Raw genomic sequence first — 27,257 nt, forward strand, 5'->3', positions numbered from 1 at the left:
TAGCTGTAGTATTTTAATATATTTACCCTGGTAAGAAACTGTAACAGCTTGACTTGAAGAGCTGTTCTGGGGTCGAGTTTTCCTCCGTCCAGAACAAACATACTGACCACTCTCAGTAGGGAGAGAGATGGTGATGGTCTTACTGGTGTTACTGGGAATATGTGTGTTGTCTCTGTACCAGTAATAATATTCCCAGTCTGTGTACTGTGTTATGTCACATCTCAGAGTGACCGTATCTCCAGGGTAGAAAGGTTCCACTGGAGACTCTACAGTCACTGTGGCGTTAGGCAGATCTGTGGAGATACAGTAAACTCTGACATGAGTACAGATATCAGTGCAAATGAAGAAAATGCAGATACATCCATACAACACAGATAATGACCCACATTACTTTGGCTTAAATATGATGAGTGTAATTTTATATTTTATCAAGTTATTAGAGAAAGGCTGTATATTAGGCAAAGTTACTCTTTACACTTACACTTTGACCCAAGAAACCTTTAGTTCGTGTAAACTAATCACATCCCACATATATGCAATAGGATACTTGATTTCATTTCACAACATTTCCAGCACCACCTCACACAGGAGCTCTTCAGGGCTGCGTTCCCAGCCCACTGTAACAGAGCTGAGGTCTGTTACCAATGATAAGCACTTGGACCAGCCATACAAGGGCAGCAAAATTTATTGATTTTTCTTTGCTTAAGGTCATACCATCCGATCTCGTTTGAGCTCAGAAGCTAAGCAGGTATGGGCCTGGTTAGTACTTGGATGGTAGACTTCCTGGGAATACCAGGTGCTGTATGATTTAACTATAAGTGGAGACATTTACATTTATCAGACGCCCTTATCCAGAGCGACTTACAATCAGTAGTGTAGTTACAGGGACAGTCCCCCCTGTAGCAATTTAGGATTAAGTGTCTTGCTCAGGGACACAATGGTAGTAAGCGGGATTTGAACCTGGGTCATCTGGTTCATAGGCGAGTGTGTTACCCACTAGACTACTACCACCATAAGTGGCAGCGGTTGGCCTGGCGGGTAAAAAATAAGAGTCAGAATCAGAGCTATACATCTTTCACTTGATGTATAGCTCTTGCCACGTCCCAGAAGCAGTGTTCCTATAAAATAATAAATGTGCTGTTAGTCTTGTGATCGGACTCGCCGGCTAAGTTGTATTAATGTGAAGTATCTGTGGGAAGTCTGCTTCTGACGACATATATTTTTGTGTCATCTTCCATGCCACCATCACTGCTCAGCTGTCCTGCATAAGGGATGTTTCTCTTTCCACGTTACACCCACTGCTGTTCAAAGTCCTTGTTCAGGCTGTGACACTTATCAATCGTGTAAAGTTTGGTGCAGGACGCTTAATGTTGTAAGGTATTTTCTGTTTCCACTAGATGGCACTGCTTGGCGGGTCGGGATTCAAACCAGTAACCATCTGATTAAGGGGCCGCGTCATTAACCACTAGGCCACTGCCCCAGAAACTTCATACATTAAGTTTGTCAGGACCAGACTGTGATCAATCGTATCAAGTTTGGTTCAGATTGGATGTTGTATGTGTGAATGACAACAACTTCCTGTTACATGGCGAATCATCGCAATTCGCCACGATGCCATGGGTGAGCTGTACAATGAAAGCTCAAAAACAACCTCTTCTATGTCTTAAGACTCTCCAGACAAATCTGAGGTACAAATAATCTCCATAAGTCGAGCAATTTATCCAAACATAAAATAAGTATTTTCATGTTACCAGTAGGTGGCAGTTTGAGTATTCCATAAATTTTGTCCATACACTTTGGCATGCTGACAATTTTTAAGGTATTGTTATTATTAGTATTAATGTTATTATTATTATTATAACAATAATGACAGATTCAATAGGTCCTACGCACCATAGCTGTGCAACAGGTTGTGAAAGCAGCTGCAAACATCATCAGAGCATCTCTCCCCCGCTACATCGTGCTCGACCCATCACACCCCTCACATGGACTGTTTACGGTCCTCCAGACGCCATCGCAGCATCGGCTTCATTCCAACAAGCCATTAGACTCCTAAACACACTGCCTGCCCTCCCACTCCCCACCCCATTACGGTTTATGCAATCTTTGCACTATAGAATATTGCCTGAACAAATTACTCTTTGTAACTGACTGATTGCATTTTTACACCTCATTATATTTTATTAGAAAGCTTGTATAATTCAAATGCTTTTTATACCTTTCCTCAGATTTTAAATATCTCATGTGGTGTTTTTTAAAACACTAACTCAACTTTAAAAAAGTTTTATTTAAAGGTTTTGACAGATCTAGATATCTGATCATACAGACATCTAAATACACATTTATATAAATTCATAAAGTCAAAGGATTTTTTTAAAGGTTGAACAACTCACCTTTTAAGTACAAATAAACATATCTGCTTGTTGGTGTGTTGGTATTACTGTGTTCTCGCTCTCCTTGACACCAGTACCGACCCTCATTAGACCCAGAAGCTGCTGTGATGATGAAGGTGTTTCCCTCAGACTGAAACACATTACTGCTCTGCTCTTTATACCACTTATATCTCCAACCACTGGAGGGCTTCACCTCACACTTCAGAGTGACCTTCTCTCCAGTGAACACAGGACTCTGTGGATCTACAGTCAGTGCAGGTGTAGGCAGGTCTGCTGAAGTGACAAAGTGGGGAAGAAAGAAACAAAGAAGCTTCTTCAGACCTAAACTACAGGGGTCTGTTACTCAGTCTTTACTCACACATTTACTCAAACATCAGGAGTTTTCATTTCACTTTCCTCTCATATGAAATGTAGCTGTAGTATTTTTATATATTTACCCTGGTAAGAAACTGTAACAGCTTGACTTGAAGAGCTGTCCTGGGGTCGAGTTCTCCTCCGTCCAGAACAAACATACTGACCACTCTCAGTAGGGAGAGAGATGGTTATGGTCTTACTGGTCTTACTGGAAATATGTGAGTTGTCTCTGTACCAGTAATATTCCCAGTCTGTGTACTGTGTTATGTCACACCTCAGAGTGACTCTATCTCCTTTGTAAAAAGGTCTCTGTGGTTTAACTACAGTCACTGTGGCTATAGGCAGATCTGTAAAGACACAGTAAACTCTGACATGAGTACAGATATTAGATCAAATAATTGCACCAACATACATAAAACACAGATCATCACCATAAATATGATTATATAAATATGATATGAAAACATAATTATGATGGGTGTAAATGTATATTTTACCAAGTTATTAGAGAAAGGCTGTATATTAGGCAAAATAACTCAAGAATTTCACTTTGACCCAAGAATCCTTTAGTCTGTGTCAACAAAAACAATTCCAGAAATCTCCAACATGATACTAAATTTCGCACAGTCTGTTTGCATCGGTGGCAACATTTCCATCTCCTCAGAGGCAATTGCCACACGCCTGCAGGTTTGTTTTTATTCTCCCCTTTATTTCCCCTGTTTTCGGTCCTCGTGCAGTTTTGATTTGTATTGTAAATAAATAATTATTTTCAGTATGTCCCGCCTCTGCACTTCCTTCCCCAGTCAGCTCGCGGACGTGACAGGAACCTGCTCAGAATTAGGCAAGTAGTCAGGTTGTTATGGCTGTGTAGTGTATGTTGTATTATAATTAGCATATAAAATTGTATTTATATTGTATTTGTTTACAATTTGTATTTATTCTGACAATACACTGTTGCTTCTTAATTGTCTTTACTGCTAGTACGAATGTCGTTATACCTTCTGCACTATACATGTACATCTGACAATAAAACTTTGATTTTTTAACCTAGTTTAACGTCATTCTACAAAATTGTGTGATCGTGTTCATCATCCTCTTCTATGATGCTGTAAATTAATAATTATCCTCATTATGGAGCAAACCACAGAGAGCAGATAGTAACAAAAATAAAATAAAAGTTAAGTCCTCATCAGATGCTGCTGTGATGTTGAAGGTGTTTCCCTCAGACTGAAACACCACATTACTGCTCTACAAAAGCTTGGTAACTTCAGATCTAATTGTAAACACATGTAGATTTAGGGATGATCCAGAGTCGCTGTAGACGACTAAGTTCTTCTAAATGTGAATCAATCAGTACAGGTGAGCTGGAACTAAAGCTACATTATACACACGTATATAGAATTATTTTCATCATGCAGCAGCATTAAAATGGGGGCGGACAGTTATTTTTACAAACAGTCGAGTAGCGAAGTCTGTAAAAGATAGTAGTGGATGAAGATTCATAAAAAACGATTAAACTACAGTAACAACTTACATTTACCTTGTTAGTCTCAACCACTGCTACACACTCAATGTAACACACACACACACACACACACACACACACACACACACTGTATCTTGCACATGTACAAAAAACAAAACTACAGTAAAAAACTTCAATTTAGATGCTTTTTATACTTTTCCTCAGATTTTAAATATCTCAGTTAACATTTTTTAAAACACTTACTGATCCTTTATAAAAAAATGTTTTAGTTAAACAGACATCATTTAAAGTTTTGTGAGATCTAGATATGTGATCATACCGGTTCAGATGTATCTAAATTCATAAAGTCAAAGCCAAAATGTTTTTGAAAAGTTGAACAACTCACCTATTACGTACAAATAAACATCTCTGCTTGTTGGTGTGTTGGTATTACTGTGTTCTCTCTCTCCTCGACACCAGTACCGACCCTCATCAGACCCAGAAGCTGCTCTGATAATGAAGGTGTTTCCCTCAGACTGAAACACATCACTGCTCTGCTCTTTATACCACTTATATCTCCAACCACTGGAGGGCTCCACCTCACACTTCAGAGTGACCTTCTCTCCAGTGAACACAGGACTCTGTGGATCTACAGTCAGTGCAGGTGTAGGCAGGTCTGCTGAAGTGACAAAGTGGGGAAGAAATAAACAAAGAAACTTCTTCAGACATAAAGTACAGGGGTCTGTTACTCAGTCTTTACTCACACATTTACTCAAACATCAGGAGTTTTCATTTCACTTTCCTCTTATATGAAATGTAGCTGTAGTATTTTTATATTTTTACCCTGGTAAGAAACTGTAACAGCTTGACTTGAAGAGCTGTACTGGGGTCGAGTTCTCCTCCGTCCAGAACAAACATACTGACCACTCTCAGTAGGGAGAGAGATGGTGATGGTCTTACTGGTCTTACTGGGAATATGTGAGTTGTCTCTGTACCAGTAATATTCCCAGTCTGTGTACTGTGTTATGTAACACCTCAGAGTGACCGTATCTCCAGGGTAGAAAGTTTCCTCTGGAGACTCTACGGTCACTGTGGCTTTAGGCAGATCTGTGCAGACACAGTAAACATGAGTGCAGATATTAGATGAACTAATGCAGCAACATCCATACAGCTGAGCTACACTAAAAATGAACAATGTTATTATAGCTTGAATATGATAATAAATGTAATTTTGTTGAATTATTAGTAAAAAAAACTGTGAGCCCTGTTTTAAAAGCGCCGGGCTTGAGCAGTAGTGTAATGTTATAGCGTTGTCAGGGTTTACTACATGAAACAAAAGTTTGTTGCAGGATAGTTAATGTTGTAAGGTATCTTCTGTTTCCACTAGATGGCAGTGTGACTATACCAGAAGTGAAAGTGAAAGTGAAGTCATTGTAATTGTGAAACACTGCAACACAGCACAAGGTGACACAGTGTAATGTGTCCTCTGCATTTAACCCATCACTTTAGTAGGCAGTGGGCAGCCATGACAGGTGCCCGGGGAGCAGTGTGTGGGGACGGTACTTTGCTCAATGGTACTTTGCTCACCTTCGGCAACCTTCTGATTTCGGGGCCACTTGCTTAACCGCTAGCCCACCACTGCTCCAGAAACTTCATACATTCAATTTGTCAGGACCAGACTGTGATCAGTCGTATCCAGTTTGATTCAGATTGGAGGTTGTATGTGTGAATGACAGCAACTTCCTGTTACATGGCGAATCATTGAAATTCGCCACAATGTCATGGGTGAGCTGTACAATGAAAGCTCAAAAACAACCTCTTCTATGTCTTAAGACTCTCCAGATCAGATCTGAGGTACAAATAATCACTTTGTAAAGCCAACAATTTTTTTATTTAATTTTGTTATAGTTACTGTTATTAATCAAAGAAGCTTCTTCAGACCTAAATTACAGGGGTCTGTTCCTCAGTCTTTACTCACACATTTACTCAAACATCAGGAGTTTTCATTTCTTTTTTCTCTCATATGAAATGTAGCTGTAGTATTTTATATATTTACCCTGGTAAGAAAATGTAACAGCTTGACTTGAATAGCTGTACTGGGGTCGAGTTCCCCTCCGTCCAGAACAAACATACTGACCACTCTCAGTAGGGAGAGAGATGGTGATGGTCTTACTGGTCTTACTGGGAATATGTGAGTTGTCTCTGTACCAGTAATATTCCCAGTCTGTGTACTGTGTTATGTCACACCTCAGAGTGACCGTATCTCCAGGGTAGAAAGGTTCCTCTGGAGACTCTACGGTCACTGTGGCTTTAGGCAGATCTGTGCAGACACAGTAAACATGAGTGCAGATATTAGATGAACTAATGCAGCAACATCCATACCTCTGAGCTACACTCAAAATTAACAATATTATTATAGCATGAATATGATAATAAATGTAATTGTCACGTCAAACACACGTCCAGCCAACCAGAGAGCGCCAGACCAGCCGGGGAGACAGCGAAGCGGAAGTGAGCGCGGGCAGCGCCGAGTATAAAAGCCAGGTGTCCCCGGGGAGATGCTGCCCGCTCTTTGTTGAATTTATTCCCCAGAGACGCCAGCCTGCTTTACCTACACCTGACAAACTAAACCTCATGACCACGAGCTTTGTCTGTTCTCCACTTTGACATTTGTCTTCTCGTATTGATACGACGATCGTCCAATTGATTGAACCTCGTGACCACGACTTATGCCGTCTCTGACCTTGAGTTGCCTGCCCCCTCTGCTAAGACACTACTTCATGCTACCCCACCTTCCTGCCGCCCAAGACGTCCTCCCGTCCAACTCACATTCCCAAATCGTCCTCAAATCCGCTGTCTTCCTTTTCTCTTCTGCCCCGGTACTTCCCACAGATCCAGAACTCCCTCCCCGCCACTCTGCGGCGCGTCCACTGTATCACTCCCATTCTCACTCATCTCCAGCCTCCCCCTCACAGACCAATCACCTCCGGCCCTCCTCCCCAGCTTGTCCAGTGTCCTATCCCTGTACAACAATGTGTCCCCTTGCTCCAAGCATGTCTGCAAATGTGTCACCGAATTCGCACTGTGACAGTAAGAGCGGATTCATCACGCAGTGCCATCTTCTTCTTCGCCTCCAAGCCGCCCACCTCGCTGATGAAGAAACTTCCCGGCTGGCCGGGCGCATGCCGCAGGGTGGTAGTAGCCTAGTGGGTAACACACTCGCCTATGAACCAGAAGACCCAGGTTCAAATCCCGCTTACTACCATTGTGTCCCTGACCAAGACACTTAACACTAAGCTGCTCCAGGGGGGGACTGTCCCTGTAACTACTGATTGTAAGACTCTCTGGATAAGGCCGTCTGATAAATGCTGTAAATGTAAATGTGGAGCAGCGCGACCCGATCTGTCTGTCCCTGCCTTCCTGGACCGCCTCCAAACCATGTTCGAGGGCGAGACCCTGGTGACGTCACTGCAACTCACGTCGCTACGCCAGGAGAACCGGAGCGTGAGTGATTAAGTGATTGAATTCTGTACCCTGGTGAGCGACAGTGGGTGGACTGGCGCTGCCCTCCCCGGCACTTTTTACCAAGGCCTCCAGGAGTCAGTGAAAGACGAGATGGTGAACCGCGATTGGGGCAACACACTGGACAGTATAATTGCGCTGACCATGTCCATAGACTGACGTCTCGCAGAGACGCTCCTAGGGCCCATTGTGTTAGGTTACGCATGGCTGACCATCCATGAGCCCCACATCAACTGGACCACGAGCACTGTCAAACAGTGGGAATGCCAATGCGTCCTCCACCAACCTCGACAGGCCACACCCATGAGCCGCTCTCGCCCCAAGCACGTGGCCATGATGAAACTTGGCCACGCCCCTCAACCCATGCCATGTTCCCTGCCCAAGCCCACGTCCAAGACTGCAGTAGCCATGCCCCCAAACCCAACCACGTCCCATGTTCAAGCTAAGACCAAGGTAGACCACGCCCACATGCAGACACATGCCCTCGTCCAAGCCAGCCCCACGTCAACCATGCGTAACCATGACCAAGCCACGCCCATCGGCCAAAGTCACACCCCTGGAACACGACTTGACCCATGTGCACTCATTTGCCACACCTCGTTCCCCAAACAGTGACACCCCCTCCTTACCGGGGTCCCAGACTAACACAATAACATCCACACAGGATTTCAAGGAATCATAAGATTCTTGTCAAACTCTCGACACAAAATCCAGTATTTTCCAGTTAAGAGAAAACTGATTTATGTAAGAAGATGGACAAATTTAAATGTATAAACATTCTAAATATTGACAGCAAGAGAAAGAATAATCAAACCAGATCATCTCCCACCTTGTGAAAGTCCAGAGTAGACGAGTGAACTCAGCACTGAAACCAGGAGAAAGAGAGACTCAGTATCAGATACAGCAGCTGAACAACACAAGCAGCAGCAGCAACTCTACACAGCAGATATGAAGATGGACATACACTACAAGTCAAAAGTTTTGGAACATCTATTCATTTATTTATTATTTATGCATTTTAAACATTATAGAACAAAACTGAAGACACACAACTATGAAATAACACACATAGGTTTATGCAATAAACAATAAAAAAAATAGCAAAAGAAGTTGAACATTTGACGCTCCAAAGTAGAGACGGCAGCATTTCACAAATCCTTTCACACACGTAGACGAAGCATCATAGACTTCTACTCTCCCATCTCAGCTTTACTTTGGTCACAATGTTTTCATTTTATTTGACACTGTACTTTATTTTCATGATATAAATTATTCGGAACACCAGTAGACTAAAGAAACTCTTCTTACATTCAGTCTCTGGGCTCTGATTGCTTTAAAATACAAAGATGTAATACAGAACTCACACATCAACTGTTCTAGTTTATGTTTGTCTGCTATCTGCAGCTAAAACTAAAGTTTCAAATTATGAAAACATGGATTTGTAATTTTTAAATCAAGGACAAGTTTGTACATCACCAGCAGCCATAAAAGCTCATTAACTCAATAAATCATTTAGTTCTTGTACTAATCTCTCTCTCTGTCTCTCTCTCTCACACACACACACACACACACACACAGGTAGAACTCACAGAACAGCAGGAATCGTCCAGTGAGCTCCATGCTGTCCTCTTACTGACTGAATCTTCCTCTCGTCTCTGTATAATGAATCGGAAACTAAGTGTGAAAATAAGTGTGAGAGCGAAACGAGCGCATGAGACCACGGCAGGAAGGAGCTCGGTCACTTCTGCTTGTTCAGAAAAGACCACAAATTAATTACAGTTATCTGTTGTTAAAAGTCCTTGTAACATTTGTAGACTGTAGCTGAACTTAAAAGAGACTTTATACACAAGATAAAAATAGAGAGTTAATATGTAATATCTTTAACATAAAACTGAAGTATCTTTCTTTTTATGTTTTTTTGGATTTTCACTTTATCTCCTTTTTTATCGAATTATAGAAAATAGAATAGAAGCTACAGAACATGATTGTTAAATGACATGCTGAATATATTCGAAGAATGCATGTTTAAAGCCACCAGAAGTGTGGTTATTAGTAGCACTTCCTCAATATGTCTGACCGTTACTGGCTGTATGTGCGGTGTTTGTGCTGTGCTGAGAGAAGAAGGTGAAAATAGGCATTACCTTCTTAGTGAATCAAATATTGTTTCATTGCAAATTTCTAAATTACAAGTGAATATAAAATACTCAGATGTGCTACTGACGTGCCAAGCAGTTTGAGACACAAGCGCACAACATAATTATATTTAATATTAATGCAAATCAAACAGCACGTGGGACCAAAACAGAAACAGACCACGACGAGACACATCAGACGAGTGATAAAAGACTGAAGGAAGGCAAGGCATATATAAAGGGAACACCGATTATACAGGAATGGAAAACAGGTAAGTGCATCAGGTAGTGACTGGTAAATAACCCAGAATGCACTTCACACAAGTTGGGACACACCTATTTTTTACATTATAAAGCAAAAACTGAAGACAGGGGACTATGAAATAACACACATGAGGTTATGTAATAAATCTTTTTTTCTATGATGGCAGCATTTCACACTCCTCCCTTCTCTCCACCACCTTAAGTTAGACAACAGGGACGGTTTCAAACAATCCTGAAGGTTTATGCTGAACACTTATCATTCACTCATGTTACTGAGCATCTGATGAAGTGGCTTTTGATGATACTAGTGAACAATGAAGGTAAAATAAAGCGAATCTGAAAAAACTTATTTATCAAACATACTTTACTTTCTCCTGATTCAAAATGGTTCCATCTTGGTCTCCATAACTACCACAGAGTAGGTGCGTCCACACTTGTGACTGAGATTGTATATTTGACTGGACTGGACTGGGTTTTATGGACTGGTGTCTTTTATACAGGTAACGACTTTAGAAGATAAGATATGATCATCTTTATTAGTCCCACAAGTGGAAAATTTACGCTGTCACGGCAGGAAGCTGACATTACATGATAAGAGCAGCAAAAAACAATAGCACAGACACTACGTCGACTGTATAAAATAAAAGTTAACGGTGCAAACAAGCAACAATAAATAGTCCTAGAATAGAAAAACTATAAAACAGTGAAAAAAAGTAATAAAAGATATATATTTGTGAGATTTTATGACATATGTACAGAGTGGGTAGATATACACATATTGAACTTGAGAGAAGTGGAGATGGTGTACTGGATGTGTGTGTGTTTGTGGTCAGTTGTTGTCGAGCCTGACAGCACTTGGCAGGAAAGACCTTCTGAATCTCTCCGTCCCACATCGTGGGTGCTGCAGCCTGCCACTGAAGGAGCTGCTCAGGTCTCCTGCATGGGGTGGGATCTGTGGTCCAGCAGGGATGATAGCTTAGACACCAGGGTTTGAAGCTGAGCCAGGACCAGCCACTCCAGGGTCTTCATCAGGTGAGATGTCAGAGCCACCAGCCTGTAACTGTTGAGGTCCTTGGGTCATGGAGTCTGTGGCAATGGAACCACACAAGAGGTTTTCCAGAGCTCTGGAACTCTACCCAGCCTCAGGCTCAGGTTGAAGATGTGCTCCATCACTGCACACAGTTGATATGCACAGGACCTGATGACCCTTGAGCTGATGCCACCTGGACCTGCTGCCTTCCTGACTTTTATACTCTTTAGTCCCTCTTGACCTGGATGGTTGAGAAAGACAGGCTGGAGCCGTGTGCTGGATGTGTCATAGAAGTTGTGTTTCTAGAAAGCAGTGAACAGCCATGACAGGCGCCCGGGGAGCAGTGTGTGGGGACAGTGCTTTGCTCAGTGGCACCTCAGTGGCATCTTCGCGGATCAGGATTCGAGCCGGCAACCTTCTGATTACGGGGCCGCTTTCCTAACCGCTAGGTCACCACTGCCCTGACAAGGCTGTCGATGTCCTCCCCGTGTTCGTCACAAAGCACCTCCCACACAGTAGACTCAAAACTCAAAACAGTACAGACCATCTCTGTACTGTACGGGTGACTGGTGGCTCCCTGTGTACTAAGGGCTTCTACACAGGGACAAGGAGCACCAGGTTGTGATCCGATCTTCCCAGGGGAAGGAGGGGTGATGAACAATAGGCATCTTTTGTGTTTGCATACAGTACGTCCAGGCTTCCAATATCGGTACATTAAGTGAATACAACTGGGAGACAGAAATGCTAATTTCTTGCTAATTGATTTCATGTATCATTCATGATAATTAATTTAGAAATGGTGAAGACCGGGTAAGAAGGACTGGGGTGCGTCGCAGTTACGTGAGCTGCATCGATTTGGTGCAGCTCGCAACTGACCCCTGGGAATGGAACAGGAACATCCGCTTTTTTGTTTGTGTGTGTTTGTGTGTCATACTATGTTCTCTCCTGCTGGGTAGTAAATTGCAGTTCTCTGCAACAGCAAACTAATTATCCACCTTTTCTTAATTTCTTTTCTCTTCTGTCCTGAACACCAGTAAATGTTCTTGATGTGACATTGATTGATGTGTCCTCTAAGAACAGAGTAGTAATTTAGTACATTTGAAGTAGATTTAATGCATCCACCAGTTCATTAATAAATTAAACTATTTCATTAACTACCAAATAAATTCACATCAAGATCTAGATGTCAGTTCTGCAGTTTATTTGTAAAACAGAACAGAAACAGCACAGCTGGAGCCTCATGAATGAGCACCATAAACAGCAAAAATGTGAGTAGAACCAAGAATATGTGAGATGGAAATTAAACAATTAAACAAATGACAACACACATCCACAGTGAAGTTCTGGCCGGTCAGGGTTGGGCATCATCTTCCAGTTGTGCTGATATTCACATATTCATGAGCTTGTCTTGAAGGATACTGTAATTCCACTGGAAAATAAAAAAGGACAACTTCACAGAATGTACTACTTGTACATATCTGTCACAAGGTGAGTTTGTGACGCATTTGCAGACATGCTAGGGGCTGGGGAGGAGGATCGGTGGCGGCGGGAAGGGAAGTCGAGGTCCGTGGGGATTACCGGGGCAGAAGGGAATTGGAAGACAGCGTGTTTCTGGATTGTCCGGGAACGTGGGCTGGACGGGAGGATGTCTTGGGAGGCAGGAAGGCAGGGGAACATGGATTTCGTCGTGGTCCAAAGGATTAAGCAGGCGAAGGTCGTTATTCATGGGTCAATATATCTAGATCGTGATTAAGCGAGCGAGCGTCTCGAATGAGTAATCTCATACAAAGAGCGTGCAGCGTCTCCTCAGGGTCACCCGACTTTTATACTCGCCGCTGCACGCTTCCGTTTCCTCTACCGGGTCGTGGTCTTTCTGGCTGGTCTGGTTCTCTGGCGGGCTGGGTGCGTGTTGGCCATGACAATATCTGTATTCACTCATATAAATTTTAAAACAATTACCACAAAGTTAATTAAATTGTGTTGGATGTTCACATACCCTCCATGGCTTGATGATTTGACACAGATATTTCCTATGAATGAGAAAACAAACAAATATATATATAGAGTTTGGTAATGTGACAATATATATAGCCTGTAGCTACACTGCATCCAGCATGTATTCACAGTGATTCACTTTTTCCACATTTCCACATCCAGCCTTATTCCAAATTGGATGAAATATTTTTTTCTTCAGAATTCTACACACAACACCTCATAATGACAATGTGAAAAAAGTTTAATTGAGGTTTTAGCCAATTTCTTACATTTAATATTTCTTTACTATTTCCGAAAATGTGTTTTTCAAAAGGTAGCCATTCAAATATCTCCAAAGTTTACAGCCAATCACATCAACTGATATTTGAGAGTTTGATTTAATGTTGACAACATTGAGCTACTTTCGTGCAGTGTTATGGTCTCTTGAAAGGAATTAAAAAAAAGGTTTCATAAAAGGAAATTTTAAAAAGTCATAAATATAACCCAAATCCTCCAGTCTTTACTCGAACATTTACTCAAACATCAGAAGTTTTCATTTCACTTTCCTCTCAAATGAAATGTAGTTGTAGTATTTTTATATATTTACCCTGGTAAGAAACTGTAACAGCTTGACTTGAAGAGCTGTTCTGGGGTCGAGTTCTCCTCCGTCCAGAACAAACATACTGACCACTCTCAGTAGGGAGAGAGATGGTGATGGTCTTACTGGTCTTACTGGGAATATGTGTGTTGTCTCTGTACCAGTAATATTCCCAGTCTGTGTACTGTGTTATGTTACACCTCAGAGTGACTCTATCTCCTTTGTAAAAAGGTCTCTGTGGTGTAACTATGGTCACTTTGGCTTTAGGCAGATCTGTGGAGACACAGTAAACTCTGACATGGGTACAGATATCACTGCAAATAAAAAAATGCAGACACATCCCAGATAATGACCCACATTACTTTAGCTTAAATATGATGAGTGTACATTTTTATTTTATCAAGTTATTAGAGAAAGGCTGTAAATTAGGCAAAGTTACTCTTTACACTTACACTTTGACCCAAGAAACCTTTAGTCCGTGTAAACTAATCAAATCCCACATATATGCAATAGGATACTTGATTTCATCAGTCCGTCCACATCGGTGACAACATTTCCAGCACCATCAGGAGATCCTCACACAGGAGCTCTTCAGGGCTGCGTTCCCAGCCCACTGTAACAGAGCTGAGGTCTGTTACCAATGAAAAGCACTTGAAAAGGACATTTTAATGATTTTTCTTTGCTTACGGCCATACCACTCGATCTAGTTTGATCTCGGATGCTAAGCAGGTATGAGCCTGGTTAGTACTTGGATGGGAGACTTCCTGGGAATACCAGGCGCTGTATGATTTAACTATAAGTGGCAGCGGTTGGCCTAGCGGGTAAAAAATAAGAGTCAGATTCGGAGCTATACATCTTTCACTTGATGTATAGCTCTTGCCACGTCCCAGAAGCAGTGTTCCTATAAAATAATAAATGTGCTGTTAGTCTTGTGATCGGACTCGCCGGCTAAGTTGTATTAATGTGAAGTATCTGTGGGAAGTCTGCTTCTGACGACATATATTTTTGTGTCATCTTCCATGCCACCATCACTGCTCAACTGTCCTGCATGAGGGGTATTTCTCCTTCCGCGTTACACCCACTGCTGTTCACACTCCTTGTTCAGGCTGTGACACTCATGAATGACAGCAACTTCCTGTTACATGGCGAATCATTGAAATTCGCCACGATGTCATGGGTGAGATGTACAATGAAAGGAGGAAGAGAACCACGGAGAAGAATGTGGCCAGCCGGAGCGAACATGGGCGCCAGCGAGGTGCGCTGGAGAGACGCCCTTGGGGTCGGGGAAATTCGCGGCGAGACGCGCCGGGATTGGGTTGCGACAACAATTGGGTTGGCTCCGGCCATCGCGCCCGTTCACGATCATCGCGAGGTCCATGGGGACCCATGTCACTTCCAGTGGTGTGAGGACCACGAGAGAGCGGAACAGCGAGGAGGAAGACTGTACCGTGGAGGTAAGCTGGTGGAAGAGGGCGTCAGGACATCGCAAGCCAGCGACTGCATCGCTGGGAATCCGCCTCTCCAGCTCCGGTCGCCGACCCGCCTTCCCTCTGCCCAGACGTTCCCCAGCTGAACGGCAGTGCAATACCAGCGCCCCCGCCTGCTGGAGAGGACGTCCACCACCCCCCACGCCACACACCCACCACCATCTCCAGCTACGTGGCCAGCCCCGTGTGGGACGTCCCTCTTGTCCCAGGACCATTCAGTGGTGCAGCAGGTACATGCCAGTCATTTATAACATCCTGTGGCATGTACTTTGCTGCTCTTCACTCCCTTTCAGATGCAGAGAAGATCACCACCATCCTCACGTGTCTGACTGGGTCAGCATGGGGCTGGGGCGCAGCCATTTGGCAGCAAGGAGAGACAGACAGAATGAGTTTTCGGGACTTCCTGGAGAGACTGAGGGCGGAGTTTGATCGGCCAGAGCCTGAGCCAGAGACCAAACTATGCCCCACCACCACATCCACATGGTTATGTGTCCGTATGTCGCCCCCACTTCCCCTCTTTATGTCCACCAGCAGCGTAGCCGAACCCCAGGGAGGAGGTTCCTGACCCGACTGCACGGTTCCCCCCTAGTGGACGAGTCCAGCCAGGGGGGGTTGAAAAAAAAAGATTTTTTTGGGGGGTGTGCAGTTCGGGTTGGGGGCTCCTCCTGAGGGGAGGGTGGGTGGGGAAGCGATGGAGCTGGGTCCTCCGGTAGCCGATGAGGAGGGTGGGCCAGGCATGGGCCTGCGTCCGCCTCCAGAGGGGGACTTCAACAGACCACAGTATTGCAAATGTTGCAAGTATACAATGAACCAATATGCAAATATTGCAAACGTAACCAAATATTTCACTTTTACGTCTTTAATATAAAATATGTGTAACAGGTAGGGTGAAGGTGTGCAAATGAGTGAAAGACAATGTATAAAAAAAAATTAAAAGTAAAAAGGGCTGAGGTTGTGCAAAGAGAAAAAAGCGCAAAGATTGTGCAAAGTGATTTGATTTGTGCAAGGAGTCCAGAGTGATTGAAGGTGAAAGTGCTGGAGTTCTATGTACTATGGTTGTTGAGAGCTCGGACAGCCTGCGGGAAGAAGCTCCTCCTCATTCTCTCTGTGTTGGACTTCAGGGAGCGAAAGCGCTTCCCTGATCGCAGCAGAGAGAAGAGTCCATTGTTGGGGTGGCTGAGGTCCTTCACTATCTTCCTGGCCCTGGTGCAGCACCGTTTTCTGTAGATAGATTGAAGGTCAGGGAGCTTGGTACAGATGATTCGTTTGGCTGATCGAACCACCCTCTGTAGGGCTCGCCTGTGCTGCATGGTGCTGTTCTCGAACCAGGTTGAGATGTTTCCTGTCAGGATGCTCTCTATGGTGCAGGAGTAGAAGTTCCTAAGCACCTAGGAAGGCAGTCTAAAGTCTCTCAGGCGTCCGAGGTGGTAGAAACGCTGCCGGGCCTTTTTCACCGTGGTGTTGATGTGATAGGACCATGACAGGTCCTGCGTGATGTTAACACCGAGGTAACGGAAGCTGTCCACTCTCTCCACTGGGCTCCTGTTGATGACAGGGGTCTGGTAGGTCCTGTCCTGCTTTGTACTGAAGTCCACTATTAACTCCTTTGTCTTGCTGATGTTCAGGTGGAGATTGTTCCTCTGGCACCAATTCTCCAGATTTCAAACCTCCTCCAAGTAGGCCGTCTCGTCGTTGTCAGAGATCAGGCCCACCACGACAGTGTCGTCAGCAAACTTGATGATGGTGGTGGAGTTAGTAGTGGCTGTACAGTCGTATGTGTACAGAGAGTACAGCAGGGGGCTCAGAACACAGCCCTGGGGGGCTCCAGTGCTGAGGGTGATTGTGGCTGGGACATGTCCACCCATCCTTACTTCCTATGGTCTCCTGATTAGGAAGTTGGAGATCCACTGACAGAGAGATGAGCTGAGTCCCAGGTGCTCCAGCTTGGTGGTGAGTGTGGAAGGGATTATTGTGTTAAATGCTGATCTGTAGTCAATGAAAAGCATTTTAACATAATTTCCCTTCCGAGTGTCCAGGTGGGTGAGTCCAGGTGGCTGTGTCCTCCCCTTGGATGACCCGGTCCTTCAGGCTGGCTCCCCGGCATAGTCCAGCAGGGTGGGAAGTTGGCTGCTCTGCCAGCGGGGATGTGTAGCGAGAAGGCACCAGCCTGGGGTGCCGTATGTGGTCGCCGGAGGCTCCGGGACCACCTCCCTGCGCGGTGCAGGGAATGACTCAACACGTGTCAGAGGGGACATGCGGAGACAGGGCCCGAATGTACCCGGAAGGTTCAGCCATGATTTTTGTGTGCCGGGGAGCCAGCCCGAGGGACCGGGGCAGCCATGCTGGACCACACTGGGGAGCCAGCCTGAGGGACCGGGTCCTCCAAGGGGAGGACACAGCGGGGCAGGAGCCCTGTGGTTGCCGCCGTCAGCCCCGCCACCTCCACTGAGGACGTAGCCCTTGGAGGGGGGCTCCGTCAGGATTGGCTCCAGGTGAGGTTGCCAGCTGGAGTCAATTCTGACAGCCAATAAAAGTCGGTAACTCCGCCCGTTCTGGAGCGGCAACATTTTAGTGAACTCTTTGGAGAACTTGTGTGATTTTGTAGCTGGCAACCCTTTTGAGTTTTGGCAACCGCCACACGCCTGCGGGCTCGTTTATGTTCTCCCCTTTATTCACATTGTCAGCCATCGCGCTGCTCATGTTTATTTGTTTTTATTTATTGTTTTGAAATAAAATCCCTTTCCCAGTATTTCCCGCCAGATCGCTGCCATGACAATTTAAAGTTTTGACAGATTTACTTATCTGATCATACAGATATCTAAATACAGATTTGTCTAAATTCATAAAGTCAAAGCGAAAACAACTCACATTTTAAATACAAATAAACATCTCTGCTTGTTGGTGTGTTGGAATTACTGTGTTCTCTCTCTCCTCGACACCAGTACCGACCCTCATCAGACCCAGAAACTGCTGTGATGATGAAGGTGTTTCCCTCCGACTGAAAGACCACATTACTGCTCTGCTCTTTATACCACTTATATCTCCAACCACTGGAGGGCTCCACCTCACACTTCAGAGTGACCTTCTCTCCAGTGAACACAGGACTCTGTGGATCTACAGTCAGTGCAGGTGTAGGCAGGTCTGCTGAAGTGACAAAGTGGGGAAGAAAGAAACAAAGAAGCTTCTTCAGTCCTAAACTACAGGGGTCTGTTACTCAGTCTTTACTCACACATTTACTCAAACATCAGGAGTTTTCATTTCACTTTCCTCTCATATGAAATGTAGCTGTAGTATTTTTATATATTTACCCTGGTAAGAAACTGTAACAGCTTGACTTGAAGAGCTGTTCAGGGGTCGAGTTCTCCTCCGTCCAGAACAAACATACTGACCACTCTCAGTAGGGAGAGAGATGGTGATGGTCTTACTGGTCTTACTGGAAATATGTGAGTTGTCTCTGTACCAGTAATATTCCCAGTCTGTGTACTGTGTTATGTTACATCTCAGAGTGACTGTATCTCCTTTGTAAAAAGGTCTCTGTGGTTTAACTACAGTCACTGTGGCTATAGGCAGATCTGTAAAGACACAGTAAACTCTGACATGAGTACAGATATTAGATCAAATAATTGCACCAACATACATAAAACACAGATCATCACCATAAATATGATTATATAAATATGATATGAAAACATAATTATGATGGGTGTAAATGTATATTTTACCAAGTTATTAGAGAAAGGCTGTATATTAGGCAAAATAACTCAAGAATTTCACTTTGACCCAAGAATCCTTTAGTCTGTGTCAACAAAAACAATTCCAGAAATCTCCAACATGATACTAAATTTCGCACAGTCTGTTCGCATCGGTGGCAACATTTCCAGCTCCTCAGAGGCAATTGCCACACGCCTGCAGGTCTGTTTTTATTCTCCCCTTTATTTCCCCTGTTTTCGGTCCTCGTGCAGTTTTGATTTGTATTGTAAATAAATAATTATTCTCAGTATGTCCCGCCTCTGCACTTCCTTCCCCAGTCAGCTCGCGGACGTGACAGGAACCTGCTCATAATTAGGCAAGTAGTCATGTTGTTATGTTTGTGTAGTGTATGTTGTATTAAAATTAGCATATAAAATTGTGTTTATATTGTATTTGTTTACAATTTGTATTTATTGTGACAATACACTGTTGCTTCTTAATTGTCTCTACTGTTAGTAAGAATGTCATTATACCTTCTGCACTATACATGTACATCTAACATGTCACGACTACGGACTTACGGGGGAAGGAAGCGCAGAGGTCTGACATACTGGGAAGGGGTTTTTATTAACAAACAAAGAAATACAAATAAAGACTGGCGCGGTGGCCGAAAACGATTTAAACTTAAATAAAGAACATAAACAAACCCGTAGGCGTGTGGCGATTGCCAGAACTCAAAACACATAACACTAAACAAGGTCAAGTTCGTGCATAGAGTTCACGAAAATGCCAGCGACCCCGAACGGGCGGAAACTTCCGGCATTTATGGGGCGTCAGGATTAAAGTCAGGTGTGGAGGCCAGCTGCAGGCAATCCTGACAGAGCCCCCCCTCCAAGGGCTACGTCCTCGGAGCCCCAACAGTACCATCAGTGGAGGCGGCGGGGTGGACGGCGGCAACCACAGGGCTCCTGCCCTGCTGTATCCTCCCCTTGGAGGACCCGGTCCCTCGGGCTGGCTCCCCGGCGTGGTCAGGCGTGGCGGCCCCGGTCCCTCGGGCTGGCTCCCCGGCGTGGTCAGGCGTGGCGGCCCCGGTCCCTCGGGCTGGCTCCCCGGCGTGGTCAGGCGTGGCGGCCCCGGACCCTCTGCCTGGCTCCCCGGCGTGGTCCCGCTTGGCGGCCCCGGACCCTCGGCCTGGCTCCCCGGCGTGGTCCCGCTTGGCGGCCCCGGACCCTCGGCCTGGCTCCCCGGCGTGGTCCCGCTTGGCGGCCCCGGACCCTCGGCCTGGCTTCCCGGCGTGGTCCCGCTTGGCGGCCCCGGACCCTCGGCCTGGCTCTCCGGCGTGGTCCCGCTTGGCGGCCCCGGACCCTCGGCCTGGCTCCCCGGCGTGGTCCCGCTTGGCGGCCCCGGACCCTCGGCCTGGCTCCCCGGCGTGGTCCCGCATGGCGGCCCCGGACCCTCGGCCTGGCTCCCCGGCGTGGTCCCGCATGACGGCCCCGGACTCCCGTACCTGCACACAATAATCAGGGCCGATCCATCTGGGTACGTGTGGGCCCTGTCTCCACATGTCCCCTCTGACACATCTTGTGTCACCCCCTGCACCGCGCAGGGAGATTGTCCCAGAGCCTCCGGCGACTGTTCCAGGCACCCCAGGCTGGTGCCTTCTGGGACTATGCAGCCCCTCTCGCTGCCCGGCCCTGGTGCCAAGGGGGGGGCATTGCCAGACCATCCGGCTAGCCCCTTCTGCGTCCGTTGGGACAAGCAGGCCCTCTTCCTGCCTGTCCCAGCTGGGTCCTCATGCCTACCCGGGGGCTCTATGGCGCTCCACCCCTCTGGAGGCAGACGCAGGCCCATGCCTGCCCCGCCCTCCTCACTGGCTACCGGAGGACCCAGCTCCATCGCTTCCCCACCTCCCCTCCCCTCAGGAGGAGTCCCCAACCCGAACTGCACCCCCCCAAAAAATTCTTTGGGGGAGCACCCCCCCCGGCTGGACTTAGGGGTACCTTGGGGCTTGTCCACCTCGCCTTGGACCAGCACATTCGGGTCAGGAACCTCCTCCCTGGGGTTTGGCTCCGCGGCTGGGTCGCCATCTGGTGGACACAAAGAGGGGAAGTGGGGGCGACATACGGACACATATGCCACACAGACACACACAGACAGAGACAGACAGAAGAGAGGGTCGTCTGGCTCCCTCTCTGGGCTCTCCGGGACCTCCTCAGGGGGCACAGCCAGGATCTCGGGAGGAGCGACCTTCTCGTCGCCCACCAGTGCTGGGTCTTCTTGCCCCGGATCCTGACTGGCACTGGATGTGGTGGAGGGGCAGAGTTCGATCCCTGGCTCAGGCCGATCAAACTCCGCCCTCAGTCTCTGTTGGAAGTCCCGAAAACTCCTGTCTGTCTCTCCCTGCTGCCAGAGGGTTGTGCTCCAGCCCCATGCTGATCCAGTCAGACACGTGAGGATGGTAGTGATCTCGTCTGTGTCTGCTGCCCCACTGAAGGGTCCCGGGACAATTGGGCGGTCCCACACGGGGCTGGGCACGTCGCTGGAGATGGTGGTAGGTGTGTGGTGTGGAGGGGGGTGGACGTCTTCTCCAGCAGGTGTGGACGCTGGTGCTGCGCTGCCATTTTGCTGGGGAACGTCCGGGCAGAGGGAAGGCGGGTCGGCGACTGGAGCAGGAATGGAGGATTCCCTGCGAGGCAGTCCCGGCAGCGCAGTTGCTGGCTGGCGACCTCCCGTCGCCCTCTTCCACCAGCTTTCCTCACACTGCTGGGAGGGACGTGGGTCTCCACGGACCTCGTGACGCTCCTGGATGGGCGCGATGGGCGGAGCCATCCCGGCACCGACTGCCCAAATGGCGTCATCCTGGTCGTCGTCCGTGTCAACCTCGTACCCCCGGAAGTCACATGGGTCATCACGGACGCCGCGATGATCTCGGACGCGCACGCTGGGCGGAGCCATCCCGGCACCGACCGCCCACCGAAAATCCACGTCATCATCGCTTTCGTCATCCGTGTCCTCCCACCGGTGACTCCAAGGGTCGTCCACCCTGCGGACATCCTGGACCCATGGCGCGATAAGCTCCCATGGGCAGTACTCTGGCCATTCGGGCTGGAGGCTGCCCACCTCCTCGCTGGAGGAACGCCGCCGTTGTTGTTGCCGCTTCTCACCCCCCTGGAAGTGACGTGGGTCCCCACGGACCTTGCGACGATCGCAGACTGGCGCGATGGGCGGAGCCCAACTCTCGTCTCCCGTGCTCTCGTCGTCGTCCGTGTCGTCCACGGGGAGCCTTGCCAGCAGAGCGCAGAGTTCTTGGCTCGACATGGCGAAGATCGTGGGGGTCGCATCTTCTGCGCTCGCTGCCCACGTCACTTCCTCGCTGCTGCCGACGCCAACGTCCTCGCTCCGCCCACTCACCCGCCGACGTTGTCGCTTCCGGGTTTCGCGGAGTTTCCCGGGGGTGACGTCATCACGCGGCGCCGCGTACCACGGCTTCTCGGGGAGAAAACGCTCCACCAGAACGGGCGGCGCGTCTCTCCCCTGGCGTCCGCCGCGCCGGGCTGCGTCTTTCGCGGCGTTTCTTCTCCTCTGCTTTCCACCTCTGCGCTTTTGGGTGGGTCGCTGGCATTCTGTCACGACTACGGACTTACGGGGGAAGGAAGCGCAGAGGTCTGACATGTTGGGAAGGGGTTTTTATTAACAAACAAAGAAATACAAATAAAGACTGGCGCGGTGGCCGAAAACGATTTAAACTTAAATAAAGAACATAAACAAACCCGTAGGCGTGTGGCGATTGCCAGAACTCAAAACACATAACACTAAACAAGGTCAAGTTCGTGCATAGAGTTCACGAAAATGCCAGCGACCCCGAACGGGCGGAAACTTCCGGCATTTATGGGGCGTCAGGATTAAAGTCAGGTGTGGAGGCCAGCTGCAGGCAATCCTGACATAACAATAAAACTTTGAATTTTGAACCAAGTTTAACGTCATTCTACAAAATTGTCTCACTGTGTTCATCATCCTCTTCTATGATGCTGTAAATGAATAAATATCCTCATTCTGGAGCAAACAACAGAGAGCAGATAGTAACAAAAATAAAATAAAAGTGAAGTCCTCATCAGAAGCTGCTGTGATGTTGAAGGTGTTTCCCTCAGACTGAAACACCACATTACTGCTCTGGTCCTGGGTTCACAAAAGCTTAGTAACTTCAGATCTACTTGTAAACACGTGTAGATTTAGGTCTGATCCAGAGTCGCTGTAGACGACTAAGTTCTTCTAAATGTGAATGAATCAGTACAGGTGAGCTGGAACTAAAGCGACATTATACACACGTATATAGAATTATTTTCATCATGTAGCAGCATTAAAATGGGGCGGACAGTTATTTTTGCAAACAGTCGAGTAGCGAAGTCTGTAAAAGACAGTAGTGGTTGAGGATTCATAAAAAAACTATTTAACTACAGTAACGACTTAAATTTACCTTGTTAGTCTCAACCACTGCTACACACACACTGTAACACGCACACACACACACACACACAGACACACTGTATCTTGCACATGTACAAAAAACAAAACTACAGTAAAAAACTTCAATTTAGATGCTTTTTATACTTTTCCTCAGATTTTAAATATCTCAGTTAACATTTTTTAAAACACTAACTGATCCTTTATAAAAAATGTTTTAGTTAAACAGACATCATTTAAAGTTTTGTGAGATCTAGATATGTGATCATACCGGTTCAGATGTATCTAAATTCATAAAGTCAAAGCCAAAATGTTTTTGAAAAGTTGAAAACTCACCTTTTACATACAAATAAACATCTCTGCTTGTTGATGTGTTGGTATTACTGTGTTCTCTCTCTCCTCGACACCAGTACCGACCCTCATCAGACCCAGAAGCTGCTCTGATAATGAAGGTGTTTCCCTCAGACTGAAAGACCACATTACTGCTCTGCTCTTTATACCACTTATATCTCCAACCACTGGAGGGCTTCACCTCACACTTCAGAGTGACCTTCTCTCCAGTGAACACAGGACTCTGTGGATCTACAGTCAGTGCAGGTGTAGGCAGGTCTGCTGAAGTGACAACGTGGGGAAGAAAGAAACAAAGAAGCTTCTTCAGACCTAAACTACAGGGGTCTGTTACTCAGTCTTTATTCACACATTTACTCAAACATCAGGAGTTTTCATTTCACTTTCCTCTCATATGAAATGTAGCTGTAGTATTTTATATATTTACCCTGGTAAGAAACTGTAACAGCTTGACTTGAATAGCTGTTCTGGGGTCGAGTTCTCCTCCGTCCAGAACAAACATACTGACCACTCTCAGTAGGGAGAGAGATGGTGATGGTCTTACTGGTCTTACTGGGAATATGTGTGTTGTCTCTGTACCAGTAATATTCCCAGTCTGTGTACTGTGTTATGTCACATCTCAGAGTGACCGTATCTCCAGGGTAGAAAGGTTCCACTGGAGACTCTACGGTCACTGTGGCTTTAGGCAGATCTGTGCAGACACAGTAAACATGAGTGCAGATATTAGATGAACTAATGCAGCAACATCCATACAGCTGAGCTACACTAAAAATGAACAATGTTATTATAGCTTGAAATGACTATAAATGTAATTTTGTTGAATTATTAGTAAAAAAAACGTGAGCCCTATTTTAAAAGCGATATAACAGATACTGAGTGCCGGGCTTGTTCAGTAGTGTAATGTTATAGCGTTTTCAGGGTTTACTACATGAAACAAAAGTTTGCTGTAGGACGGTTAATGTTGTAAGGTATCTTCTGTTTCCACTAGATGGCAGTGTGACTATACCAGAAGTGAAAGTGAAAGTGAAGTCATTGTAATTGTGAAACACTGCAACACAGCACAAGGTGACACAGTGTAATGTGTCCTCTGCATTTAACCCATCACTTTAGTAGGCAGTGGGCAGCCATGACAGGTGCCCGGGGAGCAGTGTGTGGGGACGGTACTTTGCTCAGTGGTACTTTGCTCACCTTCGGCAACCTTCTGATTACGGGGCCGCTTGCTTAACCGCTAGCCCACCACTGCTCCAGAAACTTCATACATTCAATTTGTCAGGACCAGGCTGTGATCAATCGTATCAAGTTTGATTCAGATTGGATGTTGTATGTGTGAATGACAGCAACTTCCTCTTACATGGCGAATCATCGAAATTGAGCTGTACAATGAAAGCTCAAAAACAACCTCTTCTATGTCTTAAGACTCTCCAGATCAGATCTGAGTTACAATTAATCACTTTGTAAAGCCAACAATTTTTTTATTATTGTTATAGTTACTGTTATTAATCAAAGAAGCTTCTTCAGACCTAAACTACAGGGGTCTGTTACTCAGTCTTTACTCACACATTTACTCAAACATCAGGAGTTTTCATTTCACTTTCTTCTCATATGAAATGTAGCTGTAGTATTTTATATATTTACCCTGGTAAGAAACTGTAACAGCTTGACTTGAAGAGCTGTTCAGGGGTCGAGTTCTCCTCCGTCCAGAACAAACATACTGACCACTCTCAGTAGGGAGAGAGATGGTGATGGTCTTACTGGTCTTACTGGGAATATGTGTGTTGTTTCTGTACCAGTAATATTCCCAGTCTGTCCCCTCTGTTATGTCACACCTCAGAGTGACCGTATCTCCAGGGTAGAAAGGTTCCTCTGGAGACTCTACGGTCACTGTGGCTTTAGGCAGATCTGTGCAGACACAGTAAACATGAGTGCAGATATTAGATGAAATAATGCAGCAACATCCATACAGCTGAGCTACACACAATGAACAATGTTATTATAGCTTGAATATGATAATAAATGTAATTGTCACGGCCAACACACCTCCAGCCCACCAGAGAGCGCCAGACCAGCCGGGGAGACAGCGAAGCGGAAGTGAGCGCGGGCAGCGGCGAGTATAAAAGCCAGGTGTCCCCGGGGAGACGCTGCCCGCTCTTTGTTGAATTTATTCCCCAGAGACGCTAGTCTACTTTACCTACACCTGACAAACTAAACCTCATGACCACGAGCTTTGCCTGTTCTCGACTTTGACATTCTTCTTGTATTGATACGACGATCGTCCAGCTGATTGAAGAGATCAATTCCGGTTCACTAGGACCCCAACTATGAATACATCTATTTTATTCACTCTGTTGTAGATTCTGTACACAAGTTCGACAACAAGAAAATTACTATTTAATCTAAATATTCTTTAAAGAGGAAGGTCTTGAGCTGTCGTTTGAAGGTGCTCAGTGACTGAGCTGTTCTGACCTCGAGGGGAAGTTCATTCCACCACCGAGGGGCCAAGACGGAGAAGAGTCTAGATGAACGTCTTCCTTTTACCTTCAGAGATGGAGGGACCAGGCGAGCAGTACTGGAGGCTCGGAGTATACGAGGTGCAGTGTGAGGTGTAATAAGGGCTGTGAGGTAGGATGGTGCTACTCCATGTTTGGCTTTGTAGGCCAGCATCAGTATTTTGAACCTGATGCGTGCAGCTACTGGGAGCCAGTGGAGGGAACGTAGCAGAGGGGCGGTGTGGGAGAATTTGGGAAGGTTGAAGATCAGTAGTGCTGCTGCATTTTGTATTAGTTGTAGAGGTCGGATGGTACATACACTGTAAAAAGTAATTGCTGAATCTACTTAAGAAAAGTTTGTAAATTTACCTAACTGTGGAAAATTTGTTGATTTAACTTGATTAGAATAGTAGTGTGAACTTTTTGGTCGATGCAGTGGTTAAACTAAACAAATTTAGTACATAGTACTTAAGAGTGTTGAGTGTGTTGTACTGAAGGCATGTTCACACTGTGTGATTATTAAGTACATATAGGATATTTTCCAGCTTATGTTTTAAAATGTACATTTATTTCAGCTAAGTCTCTATTTGCATAGAGACACACAAATCTTTATGCTCTTTGTGCGTGTGTGTGCACATGGTAAAAGGAGTAGAGACACAAATATTTATGTTCCTTTTACCATGCGTGCGTATTTATTTATTTATGTATTCATTTGTTCATAGGTTCTGGATATTTTCCCCATTTGCGCAATAAAATAACTGGGACAGCAGTAAGATTTAAGCTTATTGCCAAGACAATCAGCTGCTGCTGCTTCTCAGTCAAACATATTTGTATTTACTGGCCTATGGTTAAATATCAGGATAGCGCAAAACAACTCTTCTAATTTCTTAAACGTACTTTCGTCTCGCGCATGCGCAATACGACGGAACACAGGTGTTTGGAGAGGACGCTGGCGAAGAAGAACTTGAACAGGCTGAACAGCACGTTTTCGGGATGTGGTGGCACAAGGAGTAAGTATGCTCGTGATGAGCTGTTTATAAACCCCAGTGTCAT

At 45.8% G+C, this 27,257-nt stretch overlaps 1 protein-coding gene across 1 annotated transcript in view; it reads right to left on the bottom strand.

Moving 5' to 3' along the window:
- The window catches only part of LOC114785300 (basement membrane-specific heparan sulfate proteoglycan core protein-like), a 43,532-nt gene that overhangs the window by 10,551 nt on the left and 5,724 nt on the right, over positions 1 to 27,257 (bottom strand). Inside the window, exons 3-20 of the mRNA XM_028971366.1 lie at positions 25,354 to 25,617; positions 24,146 to 24,409; positions 23,903 to 23,982; positions 23,707 to 23,836; positions 18,528 to 18,791; positions 18,088 to 18,363; positions 13,742 to 14,005; positions 13,157 to 13,190; positions 12,947 to 13,058; positions 11,267 to 11,462; positions 11,115 to 11,216; positions 8,564 to 8,599; positions 6,269 to 6,532; positions 5,056 to 5,319; positions 4,619 to 4,891; positions 2,831 to 3,094; positions 2,394 to 2,666; positions 27 to 293 (exon numbers count right to left, since the gene is read on the bottom strand). Of these exons, the coding sequence (XP_028827199.1) occupies positions 27 to 293; positions 2,394 to 2,666; positions 2,831 to 3,094; positions 4,619 to 4,891; positions 5,056 to 5,319; positions 6,269 to 6,532; positions 8,564 to 8,599; positions 11,115 to 11,216; positions 11,267 to 11,462; positions 12,947 to 13,058; positions 13,157 to 13,190; positions 13,742 to 14,005; positions 18,088 to 18,363; positions 18,528 to 18,791; positions 23,707 to 23,836; positions 23,903 to 23,982; positions 24,146 to 24,409; positions 25,354 to 25,617 (3,627 nt within the window). The remainder of the gene's footprint in view (positions 1 to 26; positions 294 to 2,393; positions 2,667 to 2,830; positions 3,095 to 4,618; positions 4,892 to 5,055; positions 5,320 to 6,268; positions 6,533 to 8,563; positions 8,600 to 11,114; positions 11,217 to 11,266; positions 11,463 to 12,946; positions 13,059 to 13,156; positions 13,191 to 13,741; positions 14,006 to 18,087; positions 18,364 to 18,527; positions 18,792 to 23,706; positions 23,837 to 23,902; positions 23,983 to 24,145; positions 24,410 to 25,353; positions 25,618 to 27,257) is intronic.

This window comes from Denticeps clupeoides, chromosome 1 (assembly GCF_900700375.1).
Source record: "Denticeps clupeoides chromosome 1, fDenClu1.1, whole genome shotgun sequence".
NCBI classification, from domain to species: Eukaryota; Metazoa; Chordata; class Actinopteri; order Clupeiformes; family Denticipitidae; genus Denticeps; species Denticeps clupeoides.